The sequence below is a fragment of the Cherax quadricarinatus genome, chromosome 1 (assembly GCF_038502225.1).
Source record: "Cherax quadricarinatus isolate ZL_2023a chromosome 1, ASM3850222v1, whole genome shotgun sequence".
Classification (NCBI taxonomy): domain Eukaryota; kingdom Metazoa; phylum Arthropoda; class Malacostraca; order Decapoda; family Parastacidae; genus Cherax; species Cherax quadricarinatus.
Window position 1 is genome coordinate 16,523,491 of NC_091292.1, and position 22,608 is coordinate 16,546,098.

General features: G+C 41.8%; 2 protein-coding genes across 3 annotated transcripts in view; one reads left to right on the top strand and one right to left on the bottom strand.

Moving 5' to 3' along the window:
* The window catches only part of l(1)G0004 (lethal (1) G0004), a 52,226-nt gene extending 42,649 nt beyond the window's left edge, over positions 1-9,577 (bottom strand). The window contains exons 1-2 of one of the 2 annotated variants that reach the window (XM_053774017.1): positions 9,445-9,577; positions 1,833-1,982 (exon numbers count right to left, since the gene is read on the bottom strand). In XM_053774017.1, the coding sequence (XP_053629992.1) occupies positions 1,833-1,958 (126 nt within the window). In that variant the 5' untranslated portion in view covers positions 1,959-1,982; positions 9,445-9,577. The remainder of the gene's footprint in view (positions 1-1,832; positions 1,983-9,444) is intronic. The other variant, XM_053774028.2, reaches the window with a different exon arrangement.
* A 10,765-nt stretch (positions 9,578-20,342) lies between these two features.
* The window catches only part of mEFG1 (mitochondrial translation elongation factor G 1), a 123,515-nt gene continuing 121,249 nt past the window's right edge, over positions 20,343-22,608 (top strand). The window contains exon 1 of the mRNA XM_070098816.1: positions 20,343-20,445. Within this exon, the coding sequence (XP_069954917.1) occupies positions 20,353-20,445 (93 nt within the window). The 5' untranslated portion in view covers positions 20,343-20,352. The remainder of the gene's footprint in view (positions 20,446-22,608) is intronic.

The following is a 22,608-nucleotide window of genomic DNA, read 5'->3' on the forward strand; positions in this document are numbered from 1 at the left end:
CAGAAACATTGGCTCGTAAGACGTATTTATAAGTCGGAAACAGTCAAAGGGTTAAGGTAGCAAGTCCTTATCTGGGGTTACTTCCCTTCTTCTTTTAATGCCACTGGGAACAACTTGAGAGTCACTGGACCCCTGTTGCACAAAATATCTGTCCAGAGAGGTCTTTTTCTGGCATTTCTTTAAGATTTCCCTGAAGTGGGACACAACACTGTCATTGTACATGTTGCAGATATGGTTTGTTTCAGCTTGGTCAGGGTGATACTTTTCAACAAAACTTTGCAACTCATTCCACATTCCACACATGTCCTTAATCACTGAAGAAGGAACCTCCTTCACTCTCTTTTCCTCCTCCTCTGAAGCAAGTTCCTCAGCTGTGGTCTGATGCTTTTCTAGTTGAAGCTCTTGCAGTTCGTCAGTGGTTAGCTCTTCCCTGTGGTCTTCCACCAACTCTTCCACATCCCCGTCACTCACCTCCAACCCCATGGACTTGCCCAATGCCACAACACCTTCCACAACAGGCAGAGGGTCAGCAGGGACAGGGTCTGCCTCAAACCCTTCAAAATCCCTCTGGATCGTGTTCCTCACTTTATTTACCAAAGGGCTTGCACTAGCTTTCCTTGGGTCCATGATGACTTATTTAGCAGTTGCAAGCATAAAAAACAATGGATTATTATGAAATGTATTGTATGAACCCGCGGGGTGATGGTCACGTGTTGATAAACAATGGCACACTGAGCATGAATAGCGTGGGAGACTGGCTTGGTGTGCGCGGTGACAGGCGGACAGGTACCGGACAGTCGCCGAAACATGAGTCTAATCACGAAACTCGAGGCCAAATTTTGCCAAAAAAACTTGCCGAAGGTCGAATTTCACGAAACTCAATGCTGCTGAAGCTCGAGGGTCCACTGTACCTGAATAAACTTACTTATTCTTTGAGATATGGGAAAATTTGAGTTTCCTCTTTTGCTGTGGTACAACTGAACATGAAGGAGATGGTGCAGCACCAGAGGTGGAAGGTTAATGGTTGTCTGGGTTTTCAGCACTATTTCTGGTATCCTGGGTATTGCTTTCAGTCACAAACTCCTCAAACCCACAAAATTCATCGTCACTGACATTTCCATCTGTATTACAGCTATCACTTGAGAAGAGTCCCAATTCACCCAGGAGTGAGGTATTCCTTACTACTAGGTATGGTGAACAAGGAGTACTGAATTGGCACTCCCACAATGCACTGCAGCTTCCCCGATTTTTTTTTTATGCTGCGCACACTGACCACACACACCCATTCTCTCACACGTAGGTCTACCAGCTTTCTCCCGCTAGATTTGAAGCCACTAGAATTTTGGCATAATACTACGGCACCAACACTGGCTTGCAAGCCATAATATTATGGCACCAACAGTGAAAGGGTTAATTGAACTTATCCTTATGATTTAACCCTTAAACGGTCCAAACAGATCGACATTCAAATTCGTAGTGCTACAAAAGTAGATCTACTTTTTTTACATATTTTCAAATATAACAAAAAAACTGTAGATAAAAGTTTGTTTTTACACGTTTTCACATGTAAAACAACAAAAAAAAAGATCTACTTTTTTTACATACTTTCAAATGTTGAAAAAACGTATATATACGTTTGGACCGTTTAAGGGTTAAATATTTGGTTTCAATTTATTCTCCACATGGCTTGCAAAAACAGTTTTATTTCAACTACCTTCACTTTAGCCATCCTTAGATTATAAACAAAAAATGTGTAATGGATCACAGTTAACTCTAAACTTATTAAGAAAACAAGTAGAGTACATGAAACAATGGTATTAATATACAAGTACCTGTTCCGTTTCCATTATTGTGTCTTCTTCAGCTTTTCTCTTCTGTGGGGGGCTTTTCTGCTGAGCTTCTGCCATTACATCTGTATCTGTACTCTTTACAACAGTCTTGGGTTTCACTGATGCCATTTTCAAAAAGGGGGGCAAAACTTTCTGAAAAAAATTGAAATAATTGTATACTGATATTATGTAAACACTCCAATAGCACATCAATACATAAAACCCACTTGGCTCCCCCCACTCCAATCTAACATGCTCATACCAGCCTGTTGATTGGTCAGGCCCCTAGAATTCAATTGGCTCAATTGGTAGCAGCCTAGATTCACACACTGAGGGACAGGGATTTGATTTCTGGATCGAAAATATTGAGCATATTTCTTTATGTCAGGTACTGTATACAAAGGGGTGTAGTTAGGTGCGAATTGCACCTGCCTAGCATGGGCCAATAAACCTAATGCAGGGTTCCACTCTTATGTTCTACTGCCCCTGTTAACCTTGCAGTAAGCAGATAGTACCTTGGTGTAAGCAGATAGTACCTTGGTGTAAGCAGATAGTACCTTGGTGTTAGCCAACTGGTGTGGGACAATTAAAGGCCCCCAACAGAAATAAGCTTGACAGTATGATGACACATAAAAGGACCCCACTGGAAATAAGCTTGACAGTATGATGACACATTTTTATTGGGTTATCCTGAGGTACTAACCCTCTAGGTTAAAAATACAAATAAAATCATAATCTTTCCCCGCCCCCTCCCTCTAACCCATTCTGGGATGACCCCCAACCTCTTCTTCCTTCCATATCAGATTTATACACCCTCTTGATTACTTTAGTCTGCTTCAAATGTAATTTATTCACATTATGAGACATCGACTAAAGTAAGATCTTTGATAGAGTCCCACACAGAAGACTGATGAGGAAAGTTGCAGCACATGGTACAGAAGATATTATCTCCTGGGTCAAAGCATGACAGACAGGGAACAGAATGTGTGCACAAATGGAGAAAAAATCAAAATGGAGACCCTAGCTGTTTATAATCTACATAAATGACATATATGTGGGAATATACAGCGACATACATAAGTTTCTAAAAGTATTATCCAAAGAGGTTGTTGAAGTGGTTCTGACATTTAGAGAGGATGCAACAATACAGAATGACTTGGAGGATGCATAAATCTGTAGTGGAGGGAAAGTGGGGTAGAGGCTATCTTAGGAAAGGTTGGAGAGAAGGAGTAACAGAGTTTTTATGTGAGGAGTTTAGACATCCAGCAAGTGAGTGTAAGTGGAGGCAAGTGGTTTTTATGACTTGACATGCTGTTGGAGTGTGAGCAAGATTTTTTTTTTTTTTCAACAAGTTGGCCGTCTCCCACCGAGGCAGGGTGACCCAAAAAAGAAAGAAAATCCCCAAAAAGAAAATGCTTTCATCATCATTCAACACTTTCACCACACTCACACATAATCACTGCTTTTGCAGAGGTGCTCAGAATATAACAGTTTAGAAGCATATACGTATAAAGATACACAACATATCCCTCCAAACTGCCAATATCCCAAACCCCTCCTTTAAAGTGCAGGCATTGTACTTCCCATTTCCAGGATTCAAGTCCGACTATATGAAAATAACCGGTTTCCCTGAATCCCTTCACTAAATATTACCCTGCTCACACTCCAACAGATCGTCAGGTCCCAAGTACCATTCGTCTCCATTCACTCCTATCTAACACGCTCACGCATGCTTGCTGGAAGTCCAAGCCCCTTGCCCACAAAACCGGTTAGCTGGATTTGGGTCCTGGAGATGGGATGGGTGGGAATATTGTGGCTTTGAACTGTAATATCAGCACACCTCTGTCAAGACAGTGATGGAATGAGTGATGATTAAAGTGTTTATTCTTTTTTGGGTCTCCTTACAGTATAGTGAGAATATCAGTATGAAAGCTGTTATAATTTGGATCAACAGGGTTGCTATTGGTAAACTGGGCTTTAACATAATTAATCTCAGAAGGGTTTAGGAAAGATTTACAGTGGAACCTCGTTTTTCAGCTGCTGCATTTATCGGCCGATTCGTATTTAGGCTGGTTTTTCAGCAGAAATTTTGCTCTATATTTTGGCCGTATTAGACGCATTAGCCCGCCTCTCCCGCTGGGACACCGTGCTTTGGTGAGTCAGTCTCCCTTTGTCTATCGGCGAGTGAGCATATATTCCGCGCATCCATCCAAACATTTCCTTAAAATCCACTGTTTTTGGTGGTTTTTTATTAATGCGACTGTAAATTGAGTCACCATGGGCCCCAAGAAAGTTCCTAGTCAAGTTCCTTTGGCAAAGAGAATGAGAAACACAATGGAATTTAAGAAGGAAGTAATAGAAAAATATGAGAGTGGTGTTCGGGTGCTGGAACTTGCCAGGATGTATGGCAAAAACAAATCAACAATCACTTCTACCCTGGCAAAGAAAGAACAAATCAAGGAAGCTGATGTGGCAAAAAGGGTAAACATGTTAATGAAAAAGAGATCACAAACAAATGAAGATGTGGAAAAGTTGTTGTTGTTGTGGATCAGGGAAAAACAGTTAGCAGAAGATAGTGTTTCAGAGACAATCATTTGTGAAAAGGCAAGGCAGTTGTATGTGGATCTCAAAGAAAATGCCTGGTACTAGTGAGGATGTCAGTGAATTTAAGGCCAGCAGAGGCTGGTTTGAGAGATTTAAGAAGTGTAGTGGCATACACAGTGTTGTAAGGCATGGTGAGGCTGCAAGTTCTGACAAATGTGCAGCTGAAAAATTTGTGCAGGAATTCAAAGGGTACGTACAGACTGAAAAATTCCACCCCTAACAAGTGCTCAATTGTGACGAAACAGGCCTCTTTTGGAAGAAAATGCCAAAGAGGACCTACATCACGGAAAGGAAAAGGCACTGCCAGAACACAAGCCTTTGAAAGATAGGCTAACTCTTTTGTTCTGTGCTAACGCTAGTGGGAATTTCAAAGTGAAGCCTTTACTGGTGTATCACTCTGAAAATCCCAGAGTGTTCAAGAAAAACAATGTCGTCAAGAGTAAATTGTGTGTGATGTAGAAAGCTAATCATAAGGCATGGGTTACGAGGCAACCTTTCATTGACTGGGTCCATGAAGTGTTTGGCCTGAGTGTGAAAAAATACCTCCTGGAAAATAAATTGCCAATCAAGTGCCTCCTGCTTCTGCTCATCCTCCAAACTTGGTAGACCTATTGTCTAGGGATTTCCATTTTATAACAGTGTTCTTGCCTCCTAACACCTCTCCTCTCATCCAGCCCATGGACCAGCAGGTCATTTCTAACTTCAAAAAACTCTACACAAAAGCAGTGCTTCAAATGTGCTTTGAAGTGACCTCGGACACTGAACTGACCCTAAGAGTGTTCTGGAGAAATCACTTCATTATCCTCCACTGCATAAGCTATATAAGTAAGGCTTGGCAGGGAGTGATTTCCAGGACTTTGAACTCTTCTTGGAGACAATTGTGGCCAGTGCGTGTCCTCGAGAAGGATTTTGTAGGGTTTGGGGCTGACCCTGACCCTGTTGACCCTCTGCCTGTTGTGAAATCTATTGTGGCATTGAGGAAGTCCATGGGGTTGTATGTGAGTAGTGAGGATGTGGAAGAGTTGGTGGAGGACCACAGGGAAGAGCCAATCACTGAAGAGCTGCAACATCTTCAACTGGAACAGCAACAGACCACAGTTGAGGAACTTGCTTCAGAGGAGGAAGGAGGAGGAGGAAGAGAGAGGGAAGGATATGCCTTCTTTAGTGATTAAGGACATTTGTACAAAGTGGAATGAGGTGTAAACTTTTGTGGAGAAATATCACCCTAACCAAGCTGAAACAAGCCATATCTGCAACATGTTCACTGACAAAACCTTGTCCCATTTTAGGGAAATCTTGAAGACATGCCAGAAACAGAGTACTCTGGACAGCTATTTTGTGTGACAGGGGTCCTGTGACTCTCAAGCCAGTCCTAGTGGCATTAAAAGACAAAGAAGGGAAGTAACTCCAGAGAGAGAGACTTGTTACCTAAAGTCCTTATCTGTCCTCCCTCCCTCCCTCCTCCCTGTCTTCCATAAGCCAACAAGAGTCATCAATAAAGGTATGTAATAGTGATTTAAATGTTCTTTATTTATTTTATTTAGTTCTCATTGTTTTGTGTATGTAAAACTATAATTAATCTTTAGAAAATGTATTTTTTGTGAACATTTTTGGGTGTCTGGAATGGATTAATTTTATTTACATTAATTCTTATGGGAAATATTACTTCGAATTTAGGGCAACCTTCTGGAACAGATTACAGCTGAAAAATGAAATTCCACTGTAGTTGTTTGTACCTAAATATTTGAAGCTCCAAATTTTACAACCTTTTACTGCTTTACTGTATTTGCATGGAGTTCCTATATAGGTTGAGTTGTACATATGGTATATCTAAGGTATTTATTTCTTGTGTCTATGTGTACTGTTGCAGCTCTCCAGGAAGTCAGTCCTGGGGTGAAGTTCATTCTAAGTGTTCTGTATAAATATAAAATGCACAGTAATGAGTGGGGATTTGTTGTATGTCAGGTAAATTATGACTTGAATAGTGGGTACGTGTTGTCTGGAACAGGATTAAGTGATAATACTAACAGCTGATTTCTGTTGGGTAACAGTAAGTTTTAAGTGATATGCTATAGTAGATCCCCAAGCACAAATACCAATAGTGAGATAGAGATAGATAACAGTACTGAGTAGTGTTGTTTGTAAAACATGGTAGCGTAATTATGATAGAAAGCTCAACTTTGGAAATGCTGATCACAAACCAGGCCATGGGGGCATGGACCCCCAAAAAGCTCTCCAGGTATACTCATTTTAAATTGTGCTAAATTGTAATACTTCAGTCTGTAAATTGTGTTTGATGACTCCTCAACTATTTAATTATTACCTCAAACATAAAATTCTTTCAACTTCATTGTTTTAAATTGTGCTAAACTGTAATACTGTATTTTTTATAAACTATATCAAAACTGTAATTATTCTCTACTCAACTTACTAAAGCCATTTAGTGTGAACTAGTTGAATATTCAGTTTTCTTCTATTCATTGTAACTCACCTAATGACCATATGTAAAATTACTGCGCTGTTATTGCCTTATTAATCTTAAGTTTGCCCGAAATGCTCTGCATATAAAGGGGTGACTCACGAAATCGTAATGACATGATTGCAAACAAACCATACCACAGGCGGGGATAGAACCCGCGATCAGAGAGTCTCAAAAACTTGCATTTGTGGTCACAGTGGCGCCTATAAATGAAATAGAAAGAAACCCAACGTCCAGTATTGGGCCCCTACTTAAACAAGATGGGTCCTACACAGATGACAGCAAGGAAATGAGTGAGCTACTCAAGTCCCAGTATGACTCAGTTTTTAGCAAGCCGCTAACCAGATTGAGAGTCAAAGATCAAAATAAATTTTTTATGAGAGAGCCACAGAATTTGGTTAACACAAGCCTATCTGATGTTATCCTGACGCCAAATGACTTCGAAAAGGTGATAAATGACATGCCCATGCACTCTGCCCCAGGGCCAGACTCATGGAACTCCATGTTCATCAAGAACTGCAAGAAGCCCCTATTACGAGCTTTTACCATCCTATGGAGAGGGAGCATAGACACGGGGGTCGTCCCGCAGTTACTAAAAACAACAGACATAGCCCCACTCCACAAAGGGAGCAGTAAAGCAATAGCAAAGAACTACAGACCGATAGCACTAACATCCCATATCATAAAAATCTTTGAAAGGGTCCTAAGAAGCAAGATCGCCACCCTTCTAGTTACCCATCAATTACACAACCCAGGGCAACATGGGTTTAGAACAGGTCGCCCCTGTCTGTCTCAACTATTGGATCACTACGACAAGGTCCTAGATGCACTAGAAGACAAAAAGAATGCAGATGTAATATATACAGACTTCGCAAAAGCCTTCAACAAGTGTGACCATGGCATAATAGCGCACAAAATGCGTGCTAAAGGAATAACAGGAAAAGTTGGTAGATGGATCTATAATTTCCTCACAAACAGAACACAAAGAGTAGTAGTCAACAGAGTAAAGTCCGAGGCAGCTACGGTGAAAAGCTCTGTTCCACAAGGCACAGTACTCGCTCCCATCTTGTTCCTCATCCTCATATCTGACATAGACAAAGATGTCAGCCACAGCACCGTGTCTTCCTTTGCAGATGACACCCGAATCTGCATGACAGTGTCGTCCATTGCAGACACTGCAAGGTTCCAGGCAGACATCAACCAAATCTTTCCGTGGGCTGCAGAAAACAATATGAAGTTCAACAATGAGAAATTTCAATTACTCAGATATGGTAAACACGAGGAAATTAAATCTTCATCAGAGTACAAAATAAATTCTGGCCACAAAGAACGAAACACCAACGTCAAAGACCTGGGAGTGATCATGTCGGAGGATCTCAACTTCAAGGACCATAACATTGTATCAATCGCAGCTGCTAGAAAAATGACAGGATGGATAATGAGAACCTTCAAAACTAGGGAGGCCAAGCCCATGATGACACTCTTCAGGTCACTTGTTCTATCTAGGCTGGAATATTGCTGCACACTAACAGCACCTTTCAAGGCAGGTGAAATTGCTGACCTAGAAAATGTATAGAGAACCTTCATGGCACGCATAACGGAGATAAAACACCTCAATTACTGGGAGCGCTTGAGGTTCCTGAACTTGTATTCCCTGGAATGCAGGCGGGAGAGATACACGATTATATACACCTGGAAAATCCTAGAGGGACTAGTACCGAACTTGCACACGAAAATCACTCACTACGAAAGCAAAAGGCTTGGCAGACGATGCAACATCCCCCCAATGAAAAGCAGGGGTGTCACTAGCATGTTAAGAGACCATACAATAAGTGTCAGGGGCCCCGAGACTGTTCAACTGCCTCCCAGCATACATAAGGGGGATTACCAATAGACCCCTGGCAGTCTTCAAGCTGGCACTGGACAAGCACCTAAAGTCGGTACCTGACCAGCCGGGCTGTGGCTCGTATGTTGGTTTGCGTGCAGCCAGCAGTAACAGCCTGGTTGATCAGGCTCTGATCCACCAGGCGGCCTGATCACAGACCGGGCCGCGGGGGCGTTGACCCCCGGAACTCTCTCCAGGTAAACTCCAGGTATGCTAACCTTCCTATGTAGAAATATACTTAGTTGGACGAATCTTATTGTGGGTAGCTGGTCCAGTGGCTAACGCGACGGTTTGGAGTTTTGAGACTCTCTGACCGCGGGTTCTATCCCCACCCGTGGTATGGTTCATATAAAGGGGCTTTTGGCATGTACACCAAATTGTTACACTCCTTTCAACAAGCATGTATCACGCTAAAATAAACTTGTCATTGTCAGGTATACACAGGAATGTATCCTCACATAAATCTACATAGCAATGTATCCTGGTTTAAATCCATATAGCAATGTATCGTCAGAAGCAAATGGTGGATCACCCAACATGTGGCAAGCAGCAGATAATTTAAACTTCTTCCCTTAGCAAATAACATATTAGATCACATCTCCCACTCTTCTGTAAAGTTCATCTCTACAAATATAAAGAGCCCTTACAAATATAAACAGCCTTTAATTGGTATTCTAGATTCGACTTGCCACCACTACCACCAACAGCACACTCTCCTTGTTATTGTTGGGGGTTCTTAAGGGCCAATAAAACTTTATCTTATTGAACCCTACTTCCCTGTAGTCCAAGAAAATATGTTGGCCACATATGGGCGGGAATTATTTATTTATTTATTTATTTTATGTCATTGCAAACAGTACATTGAGATTTTGTATTTACAATAGTGGGTTGCAATGCAAAGAGAGGTTGGTAGATAAGACACATAGGCAACATTTAGGCAACTTTATTCCGAAACGTGAGTACAGAAAGTAGGCAGGAGCAGTAGAGATGTGAAGACGGTGTAATCAGTTCATCACCCTTGAAGTCATAGATTTGAGGTTGTCAGTCCCTCAGCCTGGAGAAGTTCTGTTCCAAAGTCTGGAACTAACTGAAGATCAAGCGACAGTGTTGAGACTTAAATACTATCCGAAGGAGAGGTTCAGGGTAGTAGCAGTAGTGAGAATGTAGCCACTGAGAGGTCATGTCCATCTCAGATCAAACAATTCTCACTTGAAAAAGTTGTCCAAGGTGTTTTCTCTTCTGTACCAAGATGCCATTGTGTTGCAGTGTCTGACAGAGTGAATATCAAATGGTATACAATACCGACAGGTTGGTAGATAAGACACATAGGCAACATTTAGGCAACTTTATTCCGAAACGTTTCGGAATAAAGTTGCCTAAATGTTGCCTATGTGTCTTATCTACCAACCTGTCGGTATTGTATACCATTTGATATTCACAATGCAAAGAGAGCCTCTATTATGCCTAGGTTTTATGGGCCAACTTAACATTATTGGCTTACAGTCTACTTAACACTAAGGATTATATCATAGTTGTACAGTAGGACAGTAATTATTTCATAGTTGTACAGTAGGACAGTAATTATTTCATAGTTGTACAGTAGACTATTAATTATAAATGAATCAAAATTTATATAAGACCAAAGATTAGAGATTTTGCCACCGAAGTGGCTAGTTTATTGTGCACCCCATATCCATCCTGTGGACGGTAGCGCGAGAGCATATGGATACACAAAAGGCCTAGGAACTAGGCCCCAAAGGGTTAACAGGAATACATATGGATTTATATCTACATATCTATAGTTCACTTATCTGTTACAAGCAAATTTAGGAAATTTGCTTAGTATATCTGGTATCTTATTTTCATTAATAAGATATCTTGACATGTCACATAGGTTATTATACTATCTCTTTATTCCTCAATAAGTGGACAATTAAGCACATAGTGTTCAAGAGAGTGACCATATGCAAATAAGTGGCTTTGGCATGCTGCTCTTACCTGTATTTTTTGTACCTCTGTTTGTATGCTTAAATTACTAAATAAATAAATAAATAAATAAATAAATAAATAAATAAATAAATAAATCATCTGTGTGTCTCCCAAACTGCCAGAAGTACTTGTAACCAAGCCTAAGCCTGGCCACTACAACATCAGTCAGTCTGAAAGTTAAGACACATGTGCAACATCTGGATATCTTTATTGTAGTAGACGTTTCGCCATCCAGTGGCTTTATCAATACAGATTCTAGGACATAATAGGAAGACAGTAGAACTATATACAAAAGATGAGGTAATCAGTCCCTCGGCCTTGGAGTTAGTGTTCACAGCTTCATGGTGGAGGAGAATCTGGAGCAAAGACAAGAAGACTGGCGGTTTATATAGGCGTCAGTGGATAGGGACGGGCAGCAGACGAGGGCAAAGTCACTGGTAGGCGGGATTCCCCAGTGGAAGTAGGTCCTTCCCAAAGAGATGGGTTAGTTGCAGCAGCCGTGAAGAAGGTCTTGTAGATGTCCTCTGAACCAAGATTCCATGATGTTGCAGTGTCTGACAAGTTGTGCAAGAAAGGTATAAAATACCGACAATATGAAAGTTAAGACACATGTGCAACATCTGGATATCTTTATTGTAGTAGACGTTTCGCCATCCAGTGGCTTTATCAATACAGATTCTAGGACATAATAGGAAGACAGTAGAACTATATACAAAAGATGAGGTAATCAGTCCCTCGGCCTTGGAGTTAGTGTTCACAGCTTCATGGTGGAGGAGAATCTGGAGCAAAGACAAGAAGACTGGCGGTTTATATAGGCGTCAGTGGATAGGGACGGGCAGCAGACGAGGGCAAAGTCACTGGTAGGCGGGATTCCCCAGTGGAAGTAGGTCCTTCCCAAAGAGATGGGTTAGTTGCAGCAGCCGTGAAGAAGGTCTTGTAGATGTCCTCTGAACCAAGATTCCATGATGTTGCAGTGTCTGACAAGTTGTGCAAGAAAGGTATAAAATACCGACAATATGAAAGTTAAGACACATGTGCAACATCTGGATATCTTTATTGTAGTAGACGTTTCACCATCCAGTGGCTTTATCAATACAGATTCTAGGACATAATAGGAAGACAGTAGAGCTATATACAAAAGATGAGGTAATCAGTCCCTCGGCCTTGGAGTTAGTGTTCACAGCTTCATGGTGGAGGAGAATCTGGAGCAAAGACAAGAAGACTGGCGGTTTATATAGGCGTCAGTGGATAGGGACGGGCAGCAGACGAGGGCAAAGTCACTGGTAGGTGGGATTCCCCAGTGGAAGTAGGTCCTTCCCAAAGAGATGGGTTAGTTGCAGCAGCCGTGAAGAAGGTCTTGTAGATGTCCTCTGAACCAAGATTCCATGATGTTGCAGTGTCTGACAAGTTGTACAAGAAAGGTATAAAATACCGACAATATGAAAGTTAAGACACATGTGCAACATCTGGATATCTTTATTGTAGTAGACGTTTCGCCATCCAGTGGCTTTATCAATACAGATTCTAGGACATAATAGGAAGACAGTAGAACTATATACAAAAGATGAGGACCTACTTCCACTGGGGAATCCCGCCTACCAGTGACTTTGCCCTCGTCTGCTGCCCGTCCCTATCCACTGACGCCTATATAAACCGCCAGTCTTCTTGTCTTTGCTCCAGATTCTCCTCCACCATGAAGCTGTGAACACTAACTCCAAGGCCGAGGGACTGATTACCTCATCTTTTGTATATAGTTCTACTGTCTTCCTATTATGTCCTAGAATCTGTATTGATAAAGCCACTGGATGGCGAAACGTCTACTACAATAAAGATATCCAGATGTTGCACATGTGTCTTAACTTTCATATTGTCGGTATTTTATACCTTTCTTGCACAATCAGTCAGTCTGTTCACATTGCAAGTTGCTCCATAAACATACTTATCTACGTTCATGTTATCATAGTGGGTTATAGATCTACTCAGGCTTCTAATTGCATTCCTATAACAATAATTTTAATTATTTACTTCTCTCCTAATATTATTCCTAATGCTAGACACAGTTATACCAAAGTTATATTCTACATTCTCCTTCTGGGTACTCTTAAGATAAGGTAAGATAAGATTTCGTTCGGATTTTTAACCCCGGAGGGTTAGCCACCCAGGATAACCCAAGAAAGTCAGTGCGTCATCGAGGACTGTCTAACTTATTTCCATTGGGGTCCTTAATCTTGTCCTCCAGGATGCGACCCACACCAGTCGACTAACACCCAGGTACCTATTTGCTGCTAGGTGAACAGGACAAGAGGTGTAAGGAAATGTGTCGAAATGCTTCCACCCGCCGGGAATCGAACCCGGGCCCTCCGTGTGTGAAGCGGGAGCTTTAGCCACCAGGCTACCGGGCCACCAAAACTTTATCATGCAGTAGTAATCCAATGTGTGATTGGATCCATAGCAACTGTACATTAATTCCTTTGTCTCTGATTTTTGAGTATCTATACCTGGCTTCTCCAGTGAGCATGTTGTTGGAGTCATTGTACGAGTCAAGATTATTCTTATAATCAAAAAAGAAGCGCTAAGCCACAAGGGCTATACAGCATACGAGTCAAGAACCTTCAGTGATGACATAGAATCAATAATGATAATAGAGTCAAGCTCAGTGTCATAAGTTAGCTTTAGCGCCATTAGGATTGCAAACAATTCAGTTTGCAGTGTAGACGCCCAGTTGTTAATTCTTATGCCTAACTCAACAAATTTATTATCGTTCTTAACTAGGGAGGTGGCAACAAGAGCAGATGCAACCCTGCCGGAAGACTCCTGTTTAGATCCACTAGATGCACTAGAAGACAAAAAGAATGCAGATGTAATATATACAGACTTTGCAAAAGCCTTCGACAAGTGTGACCATGGCGTAATAGCGCACAAAATGCGTGGTTAAGGAATAACAAGGAAAGTTGGTCAATGGATCTATAATTTCCTGACAAATAGAACACAAAGAGTAGTAGTCAACAGAGTAAAGTCTGAGGCGGCTACGGTGAAAAAGTTCTGTTCCGCAAGGCACAGTACTCGCTCCCATCTTGTTCTTCATCCTCGTATCAGACATAGACAGGGATATAAGCCACAGTGCCGTGTCTTCCTTTGCAGATGACACCCGAATCTGCATGACAGTGTCTTCTATTGAAGACACTGCAAGGCTCCAGGCGGAAATTAAATCTTCATCAGAGTACAAAACAAATTCTGGCCACAAAATAGAGTGAAACACCAACGTCAAAGACCTGGGAGTGATCATGTCGGAGGATCTCACCTTCAAGGACCATAACATTGTATTAATCGCATCTGCTAGAAAAATGACAGGATGGATAATGAGAACCTTCAAAACTAGGGAGGCCAAGCCCATGATGACACTCTTCAGGTCACTTGTTCTATCTAGGCTGGAATATTGCTGCACACTAACAGCACCTTTCAAGGCAGGTGAAATTGCCGACCTAGAAAATGTACAGAGAACTTTCACGGCGCGCATAACGGAGATAAAACACCTCAATTATTGGGAGTGCTTGAGGTTCCTAAACCTGTATTCCCTGGAACGCAGGAGGGAGAGATACATGATTATATACACCTGGAAAATCCTAGAGGGACTAGTACCGAACTTGCACACGAAAATCACTCACTACGAAAGCAAAAGACTTGGCAGACAATGCACCATCCCCCCAATGAAAAGCAGGGGTGTCACTAGCACGTTAAGAGACCATACAATAAGTGTCAGGGGCCCGAGACTGTTCAACTGCCTCCCAGCACACATAAGGGGGATTACCAACAGACCCCTGGCAGTCTTCAAGCTGGCACTGGACAAGCACCTAAAGTCAGTTCCGGATCAGCCGGGCTGTGGCTCGTACGTTGGTTTGCGTGCAGCCAGCAGCAACAGCCTGGTTGATCAGGCTCTGATCCACCAGGAGGCCTGGTCACAGACCGGGCCGCGGGGGCGTTGACCCCCGGAACTCTCTCCAGGTAAACTCCAGGACATCAACCAAATCTTTCAATGGGCTGCAGAAAACAATATGAAGTTCAACGATGAGAAATTTCAATTATGTACTCCGATATGGTAAACGTGAGGAAGTTAAAACTTCATCAGAGTATAAAACAAATTCCAACCACACAATAGAGCGAAAAACTAACGTCAAAGACCTGGGAGTGATCATGTCGGAGGATCTCACCTTCAAGGACCATAACATTGTATCAATCGCATCTGCTAGAAAAATGACAGGATGGATAATGAGAACCTTCAAAACTAGGAATGCCAAGCCCATGATGACACTCTTCAGGTCGCTTGTTCTATCTAGGCTGGAATATTGCTGCACACTAAGAGCACCTTTCCAGGCAAGTGAAATTGCTGACCTAGAAAATGTACAGAGAGCCTTCACGGCACGCATAACTGAGATAAAACACCTCAATTACTGGGAGCGCTTGAAGTTCCTGAACCTATACTCCCTGGAACGCAGGCGGAAGAGATACATGATTGTATACACCTGGAAAATCCTAGAGGGACTAGTACCAAACTTGCACACGAAAATCACTCCCTACGAAAGCAAAAGACTCGGCAGACGATGCAACATCCCCTCCAATGAAAAGCAGGGGTGTCACTAGCACGTTAAGAGACAACACAATAAGTGTCAGGGGCCCAAGACTGTTCAACTGCCTCCCAGCATACATAAGAGGGATTATCAATACACCCCTGGCTGTCTTCAGACAGGCACTGGACAGCCACCTAAAGTCAGTACCTGACCAGCCGGGCTGTGGTTCGTGCGTTGGATTGCATGCAGCCAGCAGTAGCAGCCTGGTTGATCAGGCTCTGATCCACCATCAGGCCTGGTCACAGACCGGGCCGCGGGAGCATTGACCCCCGGAACTCTCTCCGAGTAAACTCTAGATAACCCAAGAAAATCAGTGCGTCATCGAGGACTGTCTGACTATTTCTATTGGGATCCTCAATCTTGCCCTCCAGGATGCGACCCAGACCAGTCGACTAACACACAGGTACCTATTTGCTGCTAGGTGAACATGACGATAGGTGTAAGGAAACACGTAGAAATGTTTCCACCCCGCCGGGAATCAAATCCAGGCCCTCCGTGTGTGAAGCGAGAGCTTAAGCCACCAGGCCACCGGGATACCCATATCCTGGGACAAGGACCTAATTTACCTGAAATGCTCTTCATAACAAGGGGCTTTCTATATAGTAGTATGTCAATTATGTCACCTAGGCCTGTATACTTTGCACATGTACCTGTAGTAAATAAAGATATTATAATTATTACTCATTACTTACACACTGACAATAGATATCTACCCTCTACCAGGATACACAGCAATTCAAAACTGCAGACCAAACCAAGTTGGGGATGGTATTGCAATCTATTACTCTAACCAATTATCTTGTATTAACACCACTTGCTTTAGTGATGAGTATGGGGAATACATTTTTGCTAATTTTACTGTAAAAAACCTTAAGACACCTATAACAATCGGAGCCATTTACCGGATACCTCACACAAACATCCCAAATTTCAGTGAGAAATTAAAGTCACTAATAACAAACAGACAAATGAATAAGCACCACCTTCTCTTAGCTGGAGACTTCAACATCAACCTCGGCACACTAGATGATCAGCCTGTAACTGATTTCATCAGCAATATGAACAACACACTTCTCATACCAACAATAACTAAACCAACCAGGCTCACTGAGACAAGTGCAACCATAATAGACCACATATGGACCAATATACTAGCCCCCCTTAAATCAGGGATAATCACAGATAGCACTACAGACCACTACCCTACCTTCCTCCTGACAAACATTAGTAAACCACCACTTGAATACAACAAAGTTTCATTTAGACTCCATGATGAGGCCTCAATAAGGAAGTTCACAGCTGACCTAGAGACTGTTGACTGGCCTACAGAATTCTCCAAGGCCAATGGTATTGATGACTGGACAGACATTTTTCTTAACAAATTACTTAGACTATACAACAAACATTGTCCTATAAAAACGAAACAGATCACAAACAAACGGCTTGGTTGCCCATGGCTAACTAGCACCATTCTGAAATCCATTGACAAGAAACACCAATATGAAAAGCAATATAGACAGGGCTTAATACACAAAGATATTCTTAAACACTATTCATCAGTTCTCACCAAAGTAATAAAGAAAGCCAAACAACTAAACTACTCCAGTAGATTCACAGACACTAGAGGAGATATAAAAAAGACCTGGAAAACACTCTCTCAGATTCTAGGGACCCACAAACTGAAAAAAAACAAGAATATTGTCCTAACTAAACCTAATGAAACACCACTACATCCCACTGACACAGCTAACAAGATAAACGACTTCTTCTCAACCATAGGATCTAATCTCGCCAATAAAATCCCACATACCAGTGCCCATGCCGGGGACTACCTAGATGGGAATTTCCCAAATTCCTTCTATCTTGCACCAACTGAGCCCACGGAAGTCACCGAGATTATAAAGTCACTTAAAAATAACTCAGGGAATCTGTCTCATGTCCCACCATTACTGTACAAGCGAGCGGCCCATGTCCTTTCGCATGCTATTTCATTACTTTTTAACAAGTCACTAGAAACTAGCACCTTCCCGAAACTACTCAAGATGGCAAGGGTTACACCAATACATAAAGGTGGTGACCCTACAGATTTAAATAACTATAGGCCAATATCAAACTTGTCATTGCTATCCAAAATCTTTGAGAAACTCGTGCACAGGAGACTATATTCATTTATAACAGCACAAAACATACTCAGCGCCTGCCAATTTGGATTCAGGAAAAATAAAAGCACTAATGATGCAATCATAAAAATGCTAGATCTGCTTTACACAACATTGGAAAATAAGGAATATCCACTAGGAATTTTTATTGACCTAAGAAAAGCTTTTGACACAGTAGACCACGACATCCTACTCCACAAACTTGACCATTACGGTATAAGAGGCCATGCGCTTGCTTATTTCAAATCTTACCTTACTAATAGGTATCAGTATGTCACCATTAAAGACACAGCATCAACAACACGGCCACTTGATACTGGAGTTCCGCAGGGAAGTGTCCTTGGTCCTCTGCTCTTCCTCATATACATCAATGATCTTCCAAACGTATCCCAACACCTGAAACCCATTCTCTTTGCTGACGACACGACTCATGTCATCTCTCACCCTAATCTTGCCACCCTCAACACCATTGTTAACGAGAAGCTGATCAAAATATCGACTTGGATGACAGCCAATAAACTTACTCTTAACACTGACAAAACCTACTATATTATGTTTGGTAGCAGAGCAGGAGATGCACAAATTAACATTAAGATCGACAACATTCTAATTACCAGACATAATGAGGGCAAATTCCTAGGCCTATACCTTGACAACAACCTGAATTTCAGCACCCATATCCAACACATAACCAAAAAAGTATCCTAAACGGTTGGGATCCTCTCCAAGATACGATACTACGTGCCGCAAAATGCCCTTCTCACACTATACCACTCATTTATCCATACCTCACCTATGCTATTTGTGCTTGGGGATCAACTGCAGCAACACACCTAAAGCCAATAATAACCCAACATAAAGCCGCAGTAAGAATAATCACTAAATCCCATCCCTGACAACACCCCCCCCCCTACTCTTCATAGATCTAAACTTACTCCCTGTTCAGTACATCCACACTTACTACTGTGCAATCTACATCTACAGGACCTTAGACTCCAATATCAACCTTGATCTAAAACGCTTTCTTGATAGTTGTGACAGAACCCACAGGCATAACACCAGACACAAACATCCCTACGACATTCCCCGTGTCCGACTAAACATTTACAAAAATTCAATGTTTGTCAAAGGCCCTAAAATCTGGAACACCCTACCTGAGAACTCTAGAACTGCAGACACATTCATCACCCATTTGACCATAAACAGAAATATTAATCTCAATCTTAAAATAATGAACCCTCTGATACTCCAATACTGAAACTATATATTGTGCCAAAACAAAAGCATTCACATTGCTAAACTCACAAACTAGTATTTAGTCACTTAGCCATAATACCAACTTACCTCATAATTTGTAATATTTTAAAATAAAGAATTAAACTAAGTCCGCCCGAAATGCCTAGCCATGCTAGGTGTTCTAGTGGTACACTCTGTAATTATTATTTTACTACATGTAAACCTCACAATAACCAAAATCTGTAAACTCAGCATTGTAATCCTTATAGAGAATAAACTTTGAATATATATATATATATATATATATATATATATATATATATATATATATATATATATATATATATATATATATATATATATATATATATATATATATATATATATATATATATATATACATATATATATATATATATATATATATATATATATATATATATATATATATATATATATATATATATATATATATATATATATATATATATACAGAAGATTTAAGAGATACATTATTGATATAAAGGTGGCATATACGGTACATGTTGTTACGTGTGTATCACCGATTATAAGGTGAAAATCTCATCCAGCTCCTCAGAGCTGGGGCGTGTGCCCAAAATACAGCAGGCATTACCCCTTTGAACAGCCGCACTGAGCCGCTGGAACAGAAAACTAGCTGCCCTGGGATCCCTAGTTACCCTGATGAGTCTTTTTCCCAGCTCCTTAAGGAATTTAGATGCACTCTTTCCCCATGAGCCAAGGGTCTCTGAGCCTATGGGAACAAACATATAATGATGGGCAAGTTCTCCAAATTTTCTAGACTTTTGGGACTCCCTGAAGCTGGCAGCTGCCCCTCCTTCCTCCCTGGTGTATTGGAGATAGGTATCAGCCAAGGTAGATGCACATGTATAGTCCCACACCACCTGCTTCCCATCTGTCCAGGCTTGAAGGGTGATACCATCTGGAGAGAGAGAGAGGGAGAGAGAGAGAGAGAGAGAGAGAGAGAGAGAGAGAGAGAGAGAGAGAGAGAGAGAGAGAGAGAGAGAGAGAGAGAGAGAGAGAGAGAGAGAGAGAGAGAGAGAGAGAGAGAGAGAGAGAGAGAGAGAGATATTTAACTAGAATAACCCGATAAAGCCACACCATTTGACTTATTTCCCTTAGGCCTTGCAAAAGTATATTATTTTACTCTTATTTATCTTTAAAATAAATATTAGTCGAATTTCTGTTTTATAAGAATTTTTATAAAACCGTAACAAGGTAACAGTAATGTATATAAGTGTTTAAGTAGATAATTTGTGCTATTCTTGTTAGTTTATTTATTTTATTATATGTCAAACCTAATTTTTCATAAGTTATCATTACTATTGTGTAAAGACATGCTAGAAATTTTACAGATCGATTTGTATGAAATTTATATATAAACTGAATTTAAGTAAAACTACCATTGTATAATGCATTGTAGCATTTATTGATAATTTTTATATATAAAATAAACAAATATTAGTATTAATCATAAAATAAGGAAAAAATGTTTTTCAGAGGTAACATGGTCTGCCGAGGCCAAGTTGTGATGGGTGCCGCCAGGACTTATATACTCTTTAATAAACTACTACGTCCATCATGGCACTTATATTCCAAGGTAGATGTTATAAAGTGAATCATTGACCTGTTTGTCACACTCAGTGGTTTATATTAGTCTTACACTGGCTGGAGTGATGTCATCCAGGTAGATTTTGTTGATTTTACCGGTACATAAAATATAATTGTCTGTATCAAGCTTAATTTTAATAAAATAAATTATAATAATATTTCAATCATGAATTGAATAAGTTAGGTTTTGAAAAATTACATACACACTGCTGTTTCTCTTGTTTTTTCATGAATTACTAATTAACTGGATAAGCTTGGAGAGGCTCACAACTATGTAATGTTTTTTAGAATTTTAAGTACAAAATACTATGAATATTATGAGCTCTTCAAAGTACTAGATGGTTTTATTCAGATTATTAACCCAGAGGATTCATAACCCAGTAAAGCAACTTTGGCTTATTTCTCAATATTGTGTTTTTTAATCTTGTCCCCCAGGATGCGACCCACAAGTCAGCTGACACCCAGGTACCTACTTACTGCTAGGTGGACAGGTGCAGCAGATGTAAGGAGGAATGTCCAGTGTTTCCACTTGTGGTGGGATTGAACCCAGATCCTTCAGATGTGACGTGAATAATAATAATAAAACTAATATAATAATCTTTATTTCTACAAGTACATGTACAAGGTATACAGTCCTAGCAGTCATTAATGACATATTACTGGATAGAAAGCTGCTTGTTATACAGAGCATTTCGTGCAAATTAGGTCAGTTTTGTCCAGGATATGACCGGGGATGGTGAGGCTGGAGGTGCTGTCCTGGTAGTCAGTAATGGTGAGGCTGGAGGTGCTGTCCAGGTAGACAGTAATGGTGAGGCTGGAGGTGCTGTCGTGGTAGTCAGTAATGGTGAGGCTGGAGGTGCTGTCCTGGTAGTCAGTAATGGTGAGGCTGGAGGTGCTGTCCTGGTAGTCAGTAATGGTGAGGCTGGAGGTGCTGTCCTGGTAGTCAGTAATGGTGAGGCTGTAGGTGCCGTCCAGGTAGACAGTAATGGTGAGGCTGGAGGTGCTGCCCTGGTAGACAGTAACGGTGAGGCTGGAGGAGCTGTCCTGGGAGACAGTAATGGTGAGGCTGGAGGTGCTGTCCTGGTAGACAGTAATGGTGAGGCTGGAGGTGCTGTCCTGGGAGACAGTAATGGTGAGGCTGGAGGTGCTGTCCTGGTAGTCAGTAATGGTGAGGCTGGAGGTGCAGTCCTGGTAGACAGTAATGGTGAGGCTGGAGGTGCTGTCCTGGTAGTCAGTAATGGTGAGGCTGGAGGTGCTGTCCAGGTAGTCAGTAATGGTGAGGCTGGAGGTGCTGTCCTGGTAGTCAGTAATGGTGAGGCTGGAGGTGCTGTCCTGGTAGTCAGTAATGGTGAGGCTGGAGGTGCTGTCCTGGTAGTTAGTAATGGTGAGGCTGGAGGTGCTGTCCAGGTAGTCAGTAATGGTGAGGCTGGAGGTGCTGTCCTGGTAGTCAGTAATGGTGAGGCTGGAGGTGCTGTCCAGGTAGACAGTAATGGTGAGGCTGGAGGTGCCATCCAGGTAGACAGTAATGGTGAGGCTGGAGGTGCTGTCCTGGTAGTCAGTAATGGTGAGGCTGGAGGTGCTGTCCAGGTAGACAGTAATGGTGAGGCTGGAGGTGCTGTCGTGGTAGTCAGTAATGGTGAGGCTGGAGGTGCTGTCCTGGTAGTCAGTAATGGTGAGGCTGGAGGTGCTGTCCTGGTAGTCAGTAATGGTGAGGCTGGAGGTGCTGTCAGTAACTGGTAGTCAGTAATGGTGAGCTGCTGTAGGTGCCGTCAGTAATGGTGAGGCTGGAGGTAGACAGTAATGGTGAGGCTGGAGGTGCTGTCTGGGAGACTGGTAGTCAGTAATGGTGAGGCTGGAGGTGCTGCCCAGGTAGTCAGTAATGGTGAGGCTGGAGGTGCTGTCCTGGTAGTCAGTAATGGTGAGGCTGGAGGTGCTGTCCTGGTAGTCAGTAATGGTGAGGCTGGAGGTGCTGTCCAGGTAGTCAGTAATGGTGAGGCTGGAGGTGCTGTCCTGGTAGTCAGTAATGGTGAGGCTGGAGGTGCTGTCCTGGTAGTCAGTAATGGTGAGGCTGGAGGTGCTGTCCAGGTAGTCAGTAATGGTGAGGCTGGAGGTGCTGTCCTGGTAGTCAGTAATGGTGAGGCTGGAGGTGCTG